The sequence below is a fragment of the Tympanuchus pallidicinctus genome, unplaced genomic scaffold, assembly GCF_026119805.1.
Source record: "Tympanuchus pallidicinctus isolate F22 unplaced genomic scaffold, pur_lepc_1.0 scaffold16, whole genome shotgun sequence".
In the NCBI taxonomy this organism is placed as follows: Eukaryota; Metazoa; Chordata; class Aves; order Galliformes; family Phasianidae; genus Tympanuchus; species Tympanuchus pallidicinctus.
The window spans coordinates 31627145-31644263 of NW_026294679.1; the positions used below are offsets into that span (position 1 = coordinate 31627145).

Sequence of the window (17119 nt, forward strand, 5' to 3'; positions counted from 1 at the left end):
GAGTACTGTGTCCAGGTGTGGAGCCCTCAGTACAAGAAAGACATTGAGATTTTGGAAAGGGTCCAGAGGAGGGCGACTAAGATGATCAGGGGGCTGGAGCACCTCCCCTATGAGGACAGGCTGAGGGAGTTGGGCTTGTTCAGCCTGGAGAAGAGAAGGCTGCGGGGTGACCTCATTGCAGCCTATCAATACCTGAAGGGAACCTACACCCAGGAGGGGAGTAAACTCTTCAGAAGGGCTGACAACAGCAGGACTAGGGGAAATGGATCCAAGTTGAAGGAGGAAAGATTTAGGTTGGATGTTAGGGGGAAGTTCTTCACAAGGAGAGTGGTTAGGCCCTGGAACGGGCTGCCCAGGGAGGTTGTGGATGCCCCGTCCTTGGACGTGTTCAAGGCCAGGTTGGACGGGGTCCTGGGCAACCTGATCTGAATGTGTACGTTTGGTGGCCCTGCTAGGCAGGGGGGTTGGAACTACATGATCCTTGAGGTCCCTTCCAACCCGAGTGATTCTGTGATTCTGTGATTCTGTGATAGGCTGCCCAGGGCCACATCCAGCCTGGATGTAAGTTTCTCTTGACAGACGTGTTAGTTTTGAGCAAAAAACTTCTGTAATTTACAATATATATATATAAAAAAAAGTAAACTATCTATATTAAAATGTGATGGCTAGGAATTAGCTACTACACTATCATGTTTCCTGCCCCAGAACAGTAAGTAAAATCCACACATTTAGCCTCCTGTTCCAACCTGCCTAATTCTAGTCTTAGTCCTGAATCCCTTATTTAAAAACGCAGTGAGCAACTAGAAAAAAAGACAACATTAATGATGAACCATGTGCTTAAACTAAAGCCAGCACGAGCAAACTGTTTCTCTAAATGAACAATCCTAATTCAGTAAATAATGCTGTTTGGATATTTACTGGAACAAAGATGTCTATTTCAGTACACGCAGAACCTGCCATGAAATTTGAACCAAATAGTTTATTATAGCTTAAGGGAGCAGAGTTTTTCCAAAATGGAAGGCATCAACTTTCTACCCGGTCTTGCATCAAGACACTGACAATTGAGCTAACACAAGTGCCCCAGTCAAAGAGCTACAGTGTGAGAGATCTGGGGGACCCACTAACAGCTGGGTCTATTTCTTAACAACAACAGAAAACAGTTAATGAGCCTTGTTTGTTTGTTTGTGTGTTTTGCTCAGTATCTAAATTAACCAGTTGCTTTTTCCACACACACACAAACACCCACACATCTCACAGCTTCTACCTGAAGGACAATACAGTAGTATACATCACTATGGTGAGCTGTTGACTCATGTGCATAAGCTATAGCACAAAAATACATCATTTAAGTACTGGAACTGTCAAAAACATATGCAGCAACCTATGCTTGAAAAAAATTGCCTTTAGAACAATAAGAAATGAGTTTAGTTTCCAAAAACAATTATAAATACACTGGTGCAAACAGAAGTAGAGGTACGAAGTACGATTCTAAGGTCCTAGGACCTTCTTCCACGGGCATCTGCAGCCACTGAAGTTCATATTCACTTGTGTCAGTATATCTCCTTCAGTACAGATAAAAAATCCCCTAGAACATAAGCAATATGTGAAACAAAGAAAAAAGGCAGTTGTACACTTGGAAATAAAACAGTAAGACCTGGCAACATTGTCAATCTCCAGATAATACAGTTTTAAGTGAAAACCCTAATAAGGGCCTAATGCTGCACTGGCTATATTATACTGACACAATGAACTGGATCCTATATCCAGGCTTGCCTTCCTGAAAGAAGAGTCTTGCATTAAACTTTCAACTTTTTTTCATCTTTTTGAGCTACAGAGCAATTACATCCCATCTTTGATTGATACAACTGATTATTTCAAAGCCAACTGTACCCTTTTCCAACATGTTCGCTTAATAGTACAGACATCAGTACTGCTAAGAACCCAAATCCTTTCAATAGTAATGCTCTTGTTTATAGCATGGTCCAAATTTTTTTCTTTTACAGAAACATGAACTGTATTTAGTACACTAAATACAAAAATGCAAGTCCTAAGGCCGTTACTGATAATAATCTTCACCAGCATTACGTCGTACCTTGAAAGCCAAGCTTTACAGGAATTTTAGGTAATGCATTTTTTAGCATGCCAGTAAGTGTTGAAAGTATAAAGGTTGTATTTGTAACTATAATATGCTCTGTAATTAAATTTACAGGTGCTGAAAGAAGAGATGAGAACAACTAAACTGAAATACTCACATTAACAGTTCCATGTTTCCATTTAATCTACTGCATGCTTTTCCTCATTAAACCCAGCTCAAGGTTGCACATCTTAACAGACCTCATAACTAGTAAACAGTGAAGAAGCTCTTCAGGTGACATGACCAAAACATATCAGTCTACTAACAACTCTCCTCAGTATGAGCATGCCAACTCCATGAGTCAGAAGCCTGACTATTAACTGAAGGTGGTGTAGAAACAAGTGAAGAAAATGCCCTGCACCTTCACAGCCAAACAGCTTAACTATGCTGGAAAAGGAATCAGTTTTTCCCTCTCAATGCAACCAGTTTCTCTGGAGATCTTTTAATTACTTCAAAACAATTAGCAGTTGCAACAAAGATGCTTACATCAGTTACGAATGCCTCAATATTTTAAGCAGTTACAGCTTTCCCTGTACACTCCCTGTGGAATCCGTTTAGAAATGGATAGCTTACTTCCTATTTGGAACACAACACAACAAAGCAGTAGTACTCTGCAGGAAATACAAATTCTTACCGTTTAATTACTGTTCAAGGCCATAACTAAGTAGGTAAAAAACCCTTAAAAAAAAACATGAAATGCCTGTGGTGGCATTAAATTAACTGGCTGGAAAGCATCTAATGACATACCTTCTACAAAGTCGTTTTCGCTATACAGCTGTCTCTCTCCTACTCCGTCATCATCATCTTCTTCATCTGGATTATTGATAACTTCCAGGCCAGCCTCAATAACTTCCACCAATTCATCTCGTTTATCCTTTCTAACAGGTTTCTCTTCCGGATGACGAGTGAGCCCCATCTCCAGCTGGAACACTTTCATGGACGTAAAGCTTTCAAAAGGAACGACGCCGTATTCACTAGGCAGCTTCGCTCCCACACTCACTTCAGCTTTGTCGATCTGGGAATGAAGGAACTCTAGGAGATCATTTGATGCTTGTTCTTTGGTGCCCTGGTAGTTCATACCATTGACCTTGGGGCTCTTTTTATCCTGCAGAGTTTTCAATTTATCACTCATTTCCTGAAGCTCTTGCTTTAACTGGGCGATCTGACGTTTCAGACTAGTAGCTCTGTTTTGATAATGCTCTTCTTGTTCCTGCAAGAGAGCCTGATAGTACTCTTTACCCATGTTTTCACCCATAACACCAGGTAAAGACCCATTACTATCTGTTTGTGGGGCACACTCAAGCAAATACATGAGCAAGACTAAACTGAATAGAAAAGCAATGCCCACTAACAGCCAACGAGTCTTGGCTTGAATTACTAAGCCTCTTCTAGGCATTCTCATCTTATCTCTGTCTCCAAACAAAAAAGACAACTTAACTGCTCATGCCTTCTGGGGAACATCACCCCAGAGTTCAATTATTATGAACTGGAAGAAATTATGACCTTAAGTGCTCCTACAAGGTCTGATGATGTAGCACATGACCAATTTTCAATCTTTTCCCTAATCAGGTGTCACAGCAGAGCCATATATCAGAGGTTCCCACATCATCCATGACCATCAACGGTACATTGGGCTGAACCCATACAACTAGGTTAAGATTTCTTATCCCAGACAAAAAAAACTGCTAACGGGGAACAAGAAAGAAGACAGCAGCCAGCAGTCATACTTCCATTTCCTAACAGAAGTGGTTAGTTTTTAGCCTACTTGAAATTCATTGAGGAAAGACTGCATAAGACATTTTATAAGCTTGGAATCTACAGCATTTCATTTTCCCCACTGTGAAAGAAGTCTACAGGTTAGTAATGGTAATTGCCATTGGCTAGTCTGACATTTTCCTTTGGCACGTCAGTATTTTATTCTTCTCTTTCCTCTCCTTGGAATCCGTGGTTTGAGTCAGCAAAATAATGACAGAACCTAAAACTGAAAAAAAGACACATATTAGAACAACAAAGTATTCATTATCATTTCAAATACACATGAACAAAATTATAACACACAGATGCAAGGAATTGCAGCAGGAAGAGGCAGGAAAATAGGTAAACCAAAACATAATTTCTTTCCATTGCATCACCCAGTTATTCCCTGTTCATATCACTCTCTTCCAGAAAATGTGCTAGCTAAAACAGTATTCTCATCGAGTTTTCACTCCTCCACTTCTTTTTTTTCCTCCTGTGGGAAGGAAAAAACAAGAGAAAACATGCCCTTCCTACTCATCTAAAAAACCCAAGAGCTATTTTGAAGCAGCAGCAGCAATTTGTATTTCCATTCACTTTTACTTAAGTAAATATCTTTTAGGCAGTAATTATTCACTCATGAATAAAGTATTGAGGACTTAAATACCAAAGTTCACAAAACCATCATTCCAGATTAAGGCAAACTCAACAGAATTTAGACTACAAATGTAGATTCCTAAGTGAAGAAAGAGAGCTTCAGACACTTAGTTCACTACCATTTCTACCATTCAGTGTAGATAGACAGAGGAAAGAGGCGCTGACACTTGGAAACCACCATCCCCTTAGAGCTAAGCAAGGAAAGACCCACAAAAAGGTCAGTCACACAACAGGAGGATACCAAAAACGACAGTGAACAAAACAGTTCAAGAGCCTACTTCAGTGGAAGCATAAACAGGAGAGACAACAGAAGGATACAGCAGAAATAAAGCCCATTCTATGTGATACTACTTCCTATGGCAAATAAAATATTTGCTTAAAACTTGCTGGTAAAAAGTAGGCAAAGCTGATTACAACTTATCCAAGCAATCTATTTGCCCTGCATGCATTCTGACTGCATTGTGTAACTGGAGCTTCAGTGTAACTTCAACATGCTGATGAAATAAAAATTGCACACAACAATATTCTTTAGACATGGGTTGAGCGAAGTGCTATCTGTCAGTGCCATCAATCACCACATCTGTCTTTCTACCATTCTTGAACATAAAAATAAAGCTGTTGCCACAACGTGCTTCATCTGTTTATTATACTATGGATTGTATCCCTGCAACATATGCAAGGCACATATGTGTCCTTGCAATATTCCTCCCTTCTCAGCCAGCTTCCAGCACCTGGATAACGCTTCAGTGAGCACCAAGTATTGCGTATCATGATATTAAGCAACATCATTTGCAAGTAAAGCCCTAAAGATTCAATATATGATTTATATCACCAACATTGGTGGTTACCTTCCTCGCATTTCCAGGCACATCATACACAAAATCTTGCAGGAGCATCACGCCTGTAGCCATTCAGATGAAGCCTACAGGACTGCTTGAAACCATTACAATACTGCTAGTGCAAGAATCCCTGCCTATGATCCAGTTTAAGTATAAATTAGATTGTTTACATAGAGATCTTGCAAACAGCAGCAAGCAATAGTTACATGAAACTGGAGCTTTCTGTACTCATGTCTAAATAAGTCAGAAGTTAGTCACTCCCTACTGAACGCATGTTACAGCACCAGATGTGTCTTCCGACTGAAAACCATGGTCCAGATGTGGTGAGTCAAAGCAGAAGAGAGAAAAGCCTACAGGCTAGAACTAGCTAACAGAAGTGATGCAATAACATCTCAAACATTCTTTAACACCGAATTGCCTGTATGGTGTTTTTACACACTTCCTCCTGCATTCTAGTTCTGTTAGAAAGTAAGAGGTGAAGCCACAATTACTAATATGAAGAATCACATAATACTTTACATGCTAGACTGCAGCAAGGCCATACCACACATAGCTGAGACAACTTAGATCAGTCAAGGCCTACTGAAGAAGTGGTCAAACTGTCTGGTTTGAGTAAAACATGGACAAATGCAGTTTCAGCGTAGCCTTATTACTGCTGTCAAGAACAGCACTTTTAGCACCACTGCATACACAAACACAGCTATTTTATCCATAGCAATCAGCTTTTCAAATTACTGAGATGCTTTCAGCACTAGGAACATGACAGGAAACAAAGCTAAGTGTTACAGCCCTGCAGAACACAAACAGCACTTTGTACCTGTGCACATTTTTACAGCATTGTTTAAGAAAAATGAAAGCAGATTGCAGAAACCAGGGATTAATATTTTTAGTGAAGAGATGGCATTAATTGATACAGGCTGCTACTGTACAGCTTAGTGATGGGAAGTGCAGGCAGCTGCAAACCACTGCCGGATTTGGCTCATCACAACCTCTAGCTTCGAATCACTTAAGTCACGAAGCCTCCTATCCCATGGGCTGTTTTTAAGCAATACTTCAGTCTTGAAGGCAAGGCATTAGCATAAGGCCTTTAATCAGTTCTCTGACCTGCCTTGTGTTCAACTCTGGTGAGTCATTAGGTTTCTTTAGATCTCATTTCTTTCTTAGAAAGAGGTGAAAACAGACTGCCTGATGTGGTGTCAGGAGGACAAAGTGCACTAAGAGATAAAGACTCCATCAGACAACAGCAAAGAGTCATGGAAAAACAGTTCTGTTCTTACTTAGTTTCTTCACTGTGGCCAAGCGTACATCATTATGGTGAACTATGAGAAGTCAGCATGCCAACAGACGCTAGCCATTTCCACTGCACCATCACTGCAATAACAGAAGATTAGAAGGAATTGCAAATTTTTGAGCCTTGTCTACTGGGACTAGAGATGTGTTTTAGGGAGCACTACCTTCAGGGGGACTTTGAGCAGAGAAACAAGAAATCTCTTTCTGCCAGAACAGAAAGTACGTGCGTTGGACCGCAGAGACCTCACTGACACTTTCCGTTCTAGACTCTAATTATACCTCATTAGTTGAAACCCTTTTCTAGCAAACTAGTGACAATTTTATTAAGACAGCCTTTTGCACAGAGATAGATCTTGACACTGACAATTCTAGAGCAATGCTGTAAACAACAGGTGTTTTTCCCACTACCACTTCCCTTGGTCATGAGAATGCAAGGAATGTTTATGCAACTGGTTATGTTCAATATTGAGATTTTAAATGGCATCTGAAGATGTAAGTTAGTTTGTTACAGTGGGGACTGAACCCATCTAGACACATTTGTATTTTTTCAGTGTCATTTCTGCAAAGAGAGAATCAAATGAGTCAGATTTGTGCCTTAAAGGGCTTGAATTTTTTCTCATTTATTACATTTAAGTGTGCTGCCTGCTGAAAAGCTCCCAAAACCTAAGAGTTCCAGTAACACTTGAACAGTACCATAAGGCACCATCCCCTGGAACAGCATTTTTCTCTATCCTCTCTTTTCCGCATTTGAGATAAAAGAAGCTTGAAGATGCCCTAGAAAATAAAATAATTTAATCAGAGGCCTGCCAATGAGATGCCCTCACTAATATAATCATTTACACAAGCTTGTAAATGAGATGCCCTTGCTCATAAGTTGTGGTGCTTGCGAATTCCTTCCCGCACCATCTGTACTCTCTCACTAAATAAGGTTTTAGTTACTAAAGTCTACAGACAACTTAAACTCAGAAGCATTGGATTAATGCAGGCCTAACAAAGGGGAGAACGCACATTAAACTTCTTTACAGAAAGGGTTTTTAAGCACTGGAATAGGCTCCCCAGAGTGGTTGCTGAGTCAACATCCTTGGACTTGTTCAAAACTGTTTGGATGTGGTGCTCAGGGACATGATTTAGCAGAGGGTTTTAGAGTTGGGTAGTATGGTTAGGGTGAGGTTGGACTTAATTATCTTGAAGGTCTTTTACAACCTGAGCAATTCTATGATTTTGTGATTAGGTTGACAATGAAGTCTGTAACCTCAAAGTACTGCAGTCAATGAGGAAAGCAGGAAAGGACAGTTACTAGGTAGTTAAGATGAACTAGAATCTGCAGATTCTGATATTTTGAGACACCCCACAAGGGGATCTCCCAGTGCACTCCCCCTTTATTTGAAAAAATTAAGCCAGAAGCCTCTCCTCTGTCTCTTCTGGGCATCAAGAGAATTGAGTCTACTAGAGCAAAATTTTCCCAACATATTTACAACCTACATTTGCTAACATGTTAGGCCTGGCACAACACAATCTTAAGAATCACATAAATTACTCCCAAACTGCAGAAGATTATTACAAGATAAAGCAAGTTGTGAAACAAGCCTATAAATGAGCAAATGCAAGCGACATCTTCAATATCACACCAGAAAAGCTAATTCAGTGTAATGTGGTTCATCCTAAAATTCATAAAGAAAAAGGTTTCCTGGCACGAGGGTTGGAGACTCATGATCCTGGAGGTCCCTTCCAACCCAGGCCATTCTGTAATTCTGTGGAAAAGTACTCATGCAATAGTTCCCATGATCAGTATTCCATTGTTTGAAGATCAAATTTTAATTGCAGATGCTGATATTTTGCTACATTTCAATTTTTCAAAACAAAAATATTTGTAGTGAGACCTCTGAGGCTTATACAACGCTGACAAAGATCTGCTACTTTTCCAGAATCAACTGATTGTTATTCTTCCTGCATTTCTCAGGCCTTATGTATATTCAACTATGGAAATGTTTGTTCCTTACCAAAGAGCTTGCTGATTCTCCACACACAAGAAAATAGATCAGCATGGTAAAAGAAAACGCTTTTAAATTTGTTTTTATTGTATTAGTGCTCAGTTTGGGTATCTCATCGTAGAGGATGCAGATTTCCCCTTATTTCTAAAGAGGGGAAACATTCATGCTCAGAGTGTAATGAAACAGCTCACTGCTTTAACTTCATGCTGGTCTGTACAGACATTCCTCATTTTACCATGTTCTGCTTCAGACATGCCCCTTCCATTCAACATGCCATAGATGGTCATAGTTTAACTAACTATGAAATTCCATCTGATTTTCTTTTCTTTTTTTTTTTTTTATTTATTTGTAATTGCACCCACAATTCCACAGAGATTAGCCATCTTAAACCCCTCCACACACACACACACACACACACACACACACACACACACACACACTCTCTCTTCCTTCCTTGGCAAGATGTATAATGAAAGCTTGAGATCCAACACCATCCCTTGAGTATTTCCTTGTGTTCTGTCCTCAGTGAAAGCCTAGCGGTACTGCTTGGGAATGCTGCACCAGCAGTCATTTTCTTGCTTGTTGAAACCAATGCAAAAAGTTCATCATCACTGTTGTCAGATATGCTTTGCGTAAAACCCTAGGATCAAAAACCTCAAACCAAATCTTTAGTATGCAGAAATGCATACTGTGTTCTTGAACAGCCCACAGAGCTACAGCCACAGGACAGTCAAATGAAGCTGTTCCAAGGCTGTGTTGCACAGTCCTAAGCAAGTGAGCATCGAAGTAATTTTTTTTCCCCGCTGTTGGAAATGTTAGTAGAAAGGGAAAAGCAAAGAAACCACCCAAGAAGAGTTAGGGGGCACAGCATTCTCAGAAAAGTGAGAACTAATCTTTAATCTGGTTCTCACCCTCACACTGGGCTAACCGTAACCAACATGTTATTATCCCAGCTGGGACAGATCTGCTTTCAGCTACAGCTCTGCTCCAGACTGCCTGCACACACACTCATTCACTCTGTTGGACAGGAAAAGCTGGACACAACTATCCACTTACAGGAAGATTTACAATCAAATAGGCCAGCAGGAAAGTGAAAAATCACAACCACTTCACATCCTTAGGCCAAATACTGAAGAATTTGAAAGCTGGGTGCATCACAACTACGCCCATTTACATCACAGCCTCTTCTACTGGGCAGAAACTTTTTTTCTTTTTTCTTTTTTCTTTTTTTCCCCCCTCAAGTCCAGTGCCCAATACAGTATTACAACCCACTACATCAGGACTCAAGTTTTGCTGCTCACATTATCTGATAAGTATTCAAGAACTTCTTTCTTCCAGTAAGCACTTAGAATTATCTAAGTTGCCTATTTGCCTCTTAGCTAATCATCCCAGTGTTCCCACAGGAAGTCACATTACCATGGCACGCTCAGATGGATCATACCGCACAGGAGACAACTTGTAAGAGCACACAACAGCACTTCTGAAACAGAACATAACAGTTCCTGCAGAAAGGTGTTTTTCACAGATGCTGGACTTCTGGTTTGCATCTGCAGTTTAACTCAAGCACCTCTCCTATGAAGAAAGGAGGAGGGAACTGGGCTTGTTTAGCTTGGAGAAAGCTGCAGGGAGACCTCACTGTGGCTTTGCAGTACATGAAGGAAGCGTATAAACAGAAGGGGGAACAGCTTTTTATGAGGGTGGATAGTGACAGGACAAGGGGGAATGGTTTTAAACTGAGACAGGAGAGGTTTATGTTGGATATTAGGAGGAAGTTTTTCCACACTGAGGGTGGTGAGGCACTGGAACAGGTTGCCCAAGGAGGTTGTGGATGCCCCATCCCTGGAGGCATTCAAGGCCAGGCTGGATGTGGCTCTGGGCAGCCAGATCTTGTTGCTGGCCAACCTGCACACAGCAGAGGGGTTGAAACCAGATGAGCATTGTGGTCCTTTTCAACTCAGGCCATTCTATGATTTTATGATCCTCAATTCTTATAAACTTCTCAGCTCCACTTGGCTGATCAACATATCAAGTGGCTGCATGCAGCCCATCAGCCACACCACAGATTCCTAGCCGTAACATGCATCACTTTCATGTTGCAATAGCAAGTCTCACTGGGCAGCTCAGCTAACAACATGAGATAATGCTTTGCATCACTCCTATTCACTCACATGTGTTTTTGGTCTCTCCTGCATTTCTTTGTTGGCAGCTCCCACTGGCAAGCACTGACACAGCCAGCCACCCACCTGGGCAAGGGAAGGATGACAACTGCACACTGATCACCAAAGAGGATTTAGCTTCATTTTTAATTGAAGAGGTGGAAGAAACCCAACACCCACACAGAAGCTATAGCATACATTATGAAAAGCCTGTGATGAATTATCAAGTGCTCAACCGTATCAGCAATAGCTTGGTTTGTAGAAGGAAGCAAGTTGTTTGTCCGGTATTTACTGTTCCTACACAAACTTGAGTACACTACACAGTTAAAAAGAAAGAACAAGGTCATTCACGTTATTTACTTTTATACTTAATTCAAAGTAAACAATGGACTTATCAACTGTTTGCTTCAGTGGAAGTCAGAGCAAGCCTATCTATCCTGAAATTTCTGAATGGAAATGAAATCTAGGCACCCAAACAGCTATATCTTAACTGAGTTGTTCATCATCCTCATGGTTGAAAATGTCCAGAAATAAAATCACCTAGTTGCTTAACTGTTTTCAATAGAGACAGACATCTTCCTGGCAAGAAACAACTGACCTAAAGTACCCTGCCTAAGACTAGCTGAAGGGGTTTGTTTAGGTATTAGATTATCCAACAGGTATCCTGAAGCAACCACTCGCTTCAGCTTCCATAACAAATAAGTTCCTTATTTTATACAGCTTTTTCTTAAATTAGTATTATTTAATTTGCGTGCTTGTGTGTTACTATGGGTACTACTTCCCTTTTTAAATATAAAGACATAAAAAGCCCCCTCCAAAATAGAGAAGCAAGCCGTCTTCCTCCTATTGCAAAGGAATTTAAGGAAACAGCGCTATGCAACTACACTTATTCTGCCCACCTTACACAATGTCAGGGTTTAGCCTAGAATCACAGAATCACTCGGGTTGGAAGGGACCTCAAGGATCATGTAGTTCCAACCCCCCTGCCTAGCAGGGCCACCAAACGTACACATTCAGATCAGGTTGCCCAGGACCCCGTCCAACCTGGCCTTGAACACGTCCAAGGACGGGACATCCACAACCTCCCTGGGCAGCCCGTTCCAGGGCCTAACCACTCTCCTTGTGAAGAACTTCCCCCTAACATCCAACCTAAATCTTCCCTCCCTCAACTTGGATCCATTTCCCCTAGTCCTGCTGTTGTCAGCCCTTCTGAAGAGTTTACTCCCCTCCTGGGTGTAGGTTCCCTTCAGGTATTGATAGGCTGCAATGAGGTCACCCCGCAGCCTTCTCTTCTCCAGGCTGAACAAGCCCAACTCCCTCAGCCTGTCCTCATAGGGGAGGTGCTCCAGCCCCTTGATCATCTTAGTCGCCCTCCTCTGGACCCTTTCCAAAATCTCAATGTCTTTCTTGTACTGAGGGCTCCACACCTGGACACAGTACTCCAGGTGGGGCCTCACAAGAGCCGAGTAGAGAGGGACAATCACCTCCCTCTCCCTGCTGACCACCCCTCGCCTGATGGAGCCCAGGATCCCATTTGCCTTTCGAGCTGCCAGAGCGCACTGCTGGCTCATGTTCAGTCTCTCGTCCATCAGGACCCCCAGGTCCTTCTCTGCCGAGCTGCTCTCAAGGACCACTCCTCCCAGCCTGTACGGGTGCCTGGGGTTCTTCCGGCCCAAATGCAAAACCTTGCACTTGGCCGTGTTGAACCTCATTAGGTTCACCCGAGCCCAGCCCTCCAGCCTGTCGAGGTCCCTCTGAATGGCATCCCTTCCTTCCACCGTATCAACCGCACCACTCAGCTTGGTGTCGTCAGCAAACTTGCTGAGGGTGCACTCAATTCCCTCATCGATGTCATTAATAAAGATGTTAAAGAGCACCGGTCCCAAGACAGACCCTTGGGGGACACCACTTGTTACCGGCCTCCACCTGGACATAGAGCCATTGACCACCACCCTCTGTCTGCGGCCTTTCAACCAATTGCTCAGAAATGGGAACAGAAGTACAAGTTGCTACCTTCATATAAGTATCAGCAAAGCATTCCTGCCACCCTTAGCCTTAAGGAGATTACACGGAGCCATTACTCTATCAGCTGAAGTGTGCCACTCTTCAAAGCCAATACTTCACAAGAGTGCACGCAACACTGCGCAACCAATCAAGAATGAAGGGCCAGCTGCATTACCAGGGAGTATTGATCAACCAAGACTAAGCTTTTATAGTAACTTCAGCTTGCCTTACAAGAAGGCAGTTGTCTCTGTTAAGAGTGTACACAGCAAAACCTTCACGCTCCTCTCAGTATGATAAAGCAACAGCTGCTACAAGTATAAATAGAACTCTCAACTTTCAGCAGTCTTCAAAACAAGGTAACACTGTAAAAGATTTTTTTGTGTGTGCAGGAAAAAAGCCTATTTTAAGGGGAAAAAAAAGCAATTACCATGAATAAAAAAGCCATTATATGAATAACCTTAAATGGAACAGAAAAACACACTTAAAAATCTGAACATCTCATAAGTCCCCAGTTGAACATATCTCCATACAAGACAAGTATGCTGCAGCAAATGCTATAGAACCCCAGAAGCTAACTACACTTGATTACATAGTATTTGCACAGCATAACTACATTTTCACTGATGCAGTTTTCTATGTACTAAAAAATAAAAAAAACACAGAATGACTGGAATTGGTTGTGGGAATGTAGCAGGAAAGAAACAGTCAAAAAAGGTGTGTTTTCTGGAAACAATTTTACCCAAGTGTACCCATCTAACTATGCTCACCATATTGTTTTCTTCTATTGTCTCACTTCTTATTTATCAAGATCTGAGTGTAAGGAATCTAATATTGTATATATTCCAGTTTATGTAACCACCTGTGCTATTTCTAAAGGAGAGTTATCCAATGAGTTCATACACAGAACCATAGGAATAGCCCTCACCATGGAAGGTAAAGAGAGACATCATATACTCTGAGCCTCTCAAAGATATAACATGTAGTTATCATGCACAGTTTTCTTTTTAAATCTGCCAAACAAAACTGGAAAGGAAAATCTTCAGTCAGGGTTTTCTGCCTGACAGTTGCATAGTTAATTAGCGAGCATTTAAGAAACACACTGGAACAGGTTGCCCAAGGAGGTTGTGGATGCCCCAACCCTGGAGGCATTCGAGTCCAGGCTGGATGTGGCTCTGGGCAGCCTGGTCTGCTGGTTGGCGACCCTGCACATAGAAGGGGTTTGAAACTGGATGGTCATTGTGGTCCTTCTCAATCCAGGCCATTCTATGATGCTATGAAATGGTAGACTCAATCCTAGGGACAAAATGGATTTTCCCCCTCTTCAATAGTTTCTCCACAGTACAGACATTTGGTGTTCTCACAGAGGTACAAATCCAAGTTACAATGCAACTGTAGCAGCACAAACAAAAACAGTGAAAAGTTAAATTCTCATGTGCACCTACGTATCACTTAAAAACAGTTCTAATTATTAACAGCCCTAGAAGCAGAAACAAAGACACTAATTTAAATTTCATCGTAACAGTTTCACTGGAGGACCTCTAAAACAACTAAAACCTGCTCAAAATACAACTTGATACTGGAATTCTGAAAGGAAAAAATTCATTCAACAGTTTAGTTCCATTCCTGGTTTTTTTGGGTTTGTTTTTGTTTTTTAAATGCAGCTAAATTGAGTCCATCTGTAGTATCAAAACTGGGATCACTTGGATACTCCTCAGCCCACAGAAGTCAGACAGGAGGAAGAACACAACCCACAAGTACTTTGAGAAGAGCTAACAGTTACAGTGGTAGCTAAGGCTCCATTTCCAGCATAAGTCAGGCATGAATATGTCACCAGAAATGAAAGCTGAAAGCCAAATGATTGAGAAACATCTGGTGCATTCCAGAAGCATAGCCAGATGCACTTATATCATCTATCATATTTCATTTTGACATTATAACTGAGGGGAAAGTTACAGAAGAGCTGAAGGAGAGAAGCTAGCAGCCAGTCAGAGCTATTTATCTTGATATTCTCTCCAAAATGCCTTGCATTGGAAAAACACATCAGTACAAAAAAAAAAAAACAAAAAAAAAAAAACCAACCAAAAACCAGAAGCTTCTCTCACACTTGACGTTACCCTGGCTCCATCTCTTCTTTATTTTTTTCACGTCCCTGAAGACAGCCTTTTGGACACAAGGGCCACCTATCCTCCTCCTCTTCAGGCAGAGCTCAATACTGCATGGAGCACAGGCACAAGAGTTGGTCAGCTTCTCCCTTCCTTCCCCTAGCAGAGACTGCAATTGTTTTTGCTCCTCAACAGGAAAGCTAACTTGTTACTACAGACACCACAAAGTGTTTATTCAAGGTGCAATCTGACACTTGGTACTATTGGCAATAACCATTACGCTATTTTAACACTTAATTCCTCCCCTGGTCCTTTCAGACAACACCTTAAACCCTTACCCCTTTCCTCTTTTTCACCTAGCAAGATACAACTGAAAGGCTCAGCTACTTGCACAATTCAGGAGCGGTACCCAAAAGGTTAAAAGAAATTATCCCTAAGTCATTAAAAATTACCTCAAGAAACAGGGCTCAGCAGAGCAACCAGCAGAACGGTGCTTCAATTGCTCAGCCTCACAGCAAGCAGGCAGTAGGCCTGGCACAGCATGGGCTCTGTCCCCAGCACGTCCTTCTGCTTTGTGAACCACAAATCTGCTCTCCAGAAGCCTTCTCTGTAAGGGAAGCTCTCAGATCACAGGGCAGGAGTGCTGAGTTGCTACCACTCTGCAGGCTCAGCATCCACAGATAGGAGCCCTCTGCTGCCCGCAGGGCTGTGACATGTACTAGCTCTGCTGAGGAAACCTCTCTGGGACTGAAGTGCTACCACAACTCATCTGGGAGCTGCTGCCCAGCCACTCCTCTGGGACAGCAATCACCTCACAGAAGTGATGGAATTATCCCTCTACGTAACTCAAGAGACCCTAATGATGCTCACAATTTGCTTTCTGTGTTCTAAGAGCACACCTCAAAGCATGCCTTCGCTTACCTCAAGCCCTCAGCTTTGATGCAACTCCAGTAACCCAGTGCCCCACTGCCTCACTGCCTCACTGCTGCAGCAGGGAAACTCCAGCCCAGCAGAACTGCCCTCACCTATTCCTTCTGTTTCTTTGGTGACCATGCACATGCAAACTCCAGAGACTTCAGCAGGGAGGAGCAGAAAACCTGCCCTTGCTACAGCTAGCTCTCAGGTATTAACCAAGACAGCACACCCTCAAACAAGGCTCCAAACACCTACCCTATTGCTTACAGCATCCCTGCACAGCAGCACCTCAGCCTCTACTTAGGCTCACACAGATTCCTCCAGATAGACACCAGCAAATTGGAAACAGCCCTGCTCCTAAACCTGGCACCTGATTAATTACTGGGATCCCTTCTCCTTGCAAGATCACCTGGGGCAGTCACCGTTATTCCTAAACGCTAATTTACAGACAACAGACTAACAAAAGCTCCCTACACAACCCTCTGAAGGAGCCCTACAACTCTGTTAATTCATATAAGTGCTGATCTATTGTCTTACTTAAAAAAAAAAAAAAAAAAAAAAAAACCAACAACATGATTAATAATGTAGCCACATTAACATCAGTTTGAAGCTGATGTTCATCTGCCACCAAAGCTAAGCACAAGCCAGTATCTATGTAGGGATAAGATATAACAAACCTGCTTAGCAACTCTACTTGCAAACATTTCATTCCTGCAAGCAAAGCATTTCTAGAGTTACCTGAAGCTCCTGGCAGTTCTGCATTGCATTGCTTCACCTTTGTACAATGCCAAATGCTGCCCAGCTCAGTGAAAGGGCTCCATCTGCAACGCACATGGCAAGATCCATCTCCAAACAATTCATTAGCTCTGAAAGCATTTCAGCTCTGTTCTACAACTCGAACATCCATTTCATTTAAAAGCAGCTCCCTGCACTAAATCAGAAGAACAAGAAAATAATTATCAATTTTTGGGAGAAGTTCCAAGCGCCTGCCAGTCCTCTCGAGCTTCAGTCCAACCACCCCTGCAGCCAAACACTGCACCAGCTCTGCATGCTGCCTTTTCTTCAGTGACCTACTGCAAACTTATTCAGAAATGCAGAAATCGTTCCCACTCCATCTACTGAAATAACCAATTGGTAAAGTAAATTGTTTCTTGCTGTAGCAGAGAAGTTAGTGGGCACCTTAACTGCAGGCACTTAAATGTACACTGACCCCAGGAACTTCCTGGAGAGCTGCCTAAGCAGAAACTCCACCAGAAAGCCCAGCACCACAAAGGAAATGGATCCTCTCACAGACACT

At 42.1% G+C, this 17119-nt stretch overlaps 1 protein-coding gene across 1 annotated transcript in view; it reads right to left on the minus strand.

Moving 5' to 3' along the window:
* Positions 1-17119, minus strand: part of CSGALNACT2 (chondroitin sulfate N-acetylgalactosaminyltransferase 2) — a 33055-nt gene that overhangs the window by 13134 nt on the left and 2802 nt on the right. Inside the window, exon 2 of the mRNA XM_052677586.1 lies at positions 2882-4115. Coding sequence (XP_052533546.1) covers positions 2882-3536 — 655 coding nt within the window. The 5' untranslated portion in view covers positions 3537-4115. The remainder of the gene's footprint in view (positions 1-2881; positions 4116-17119) is intronic.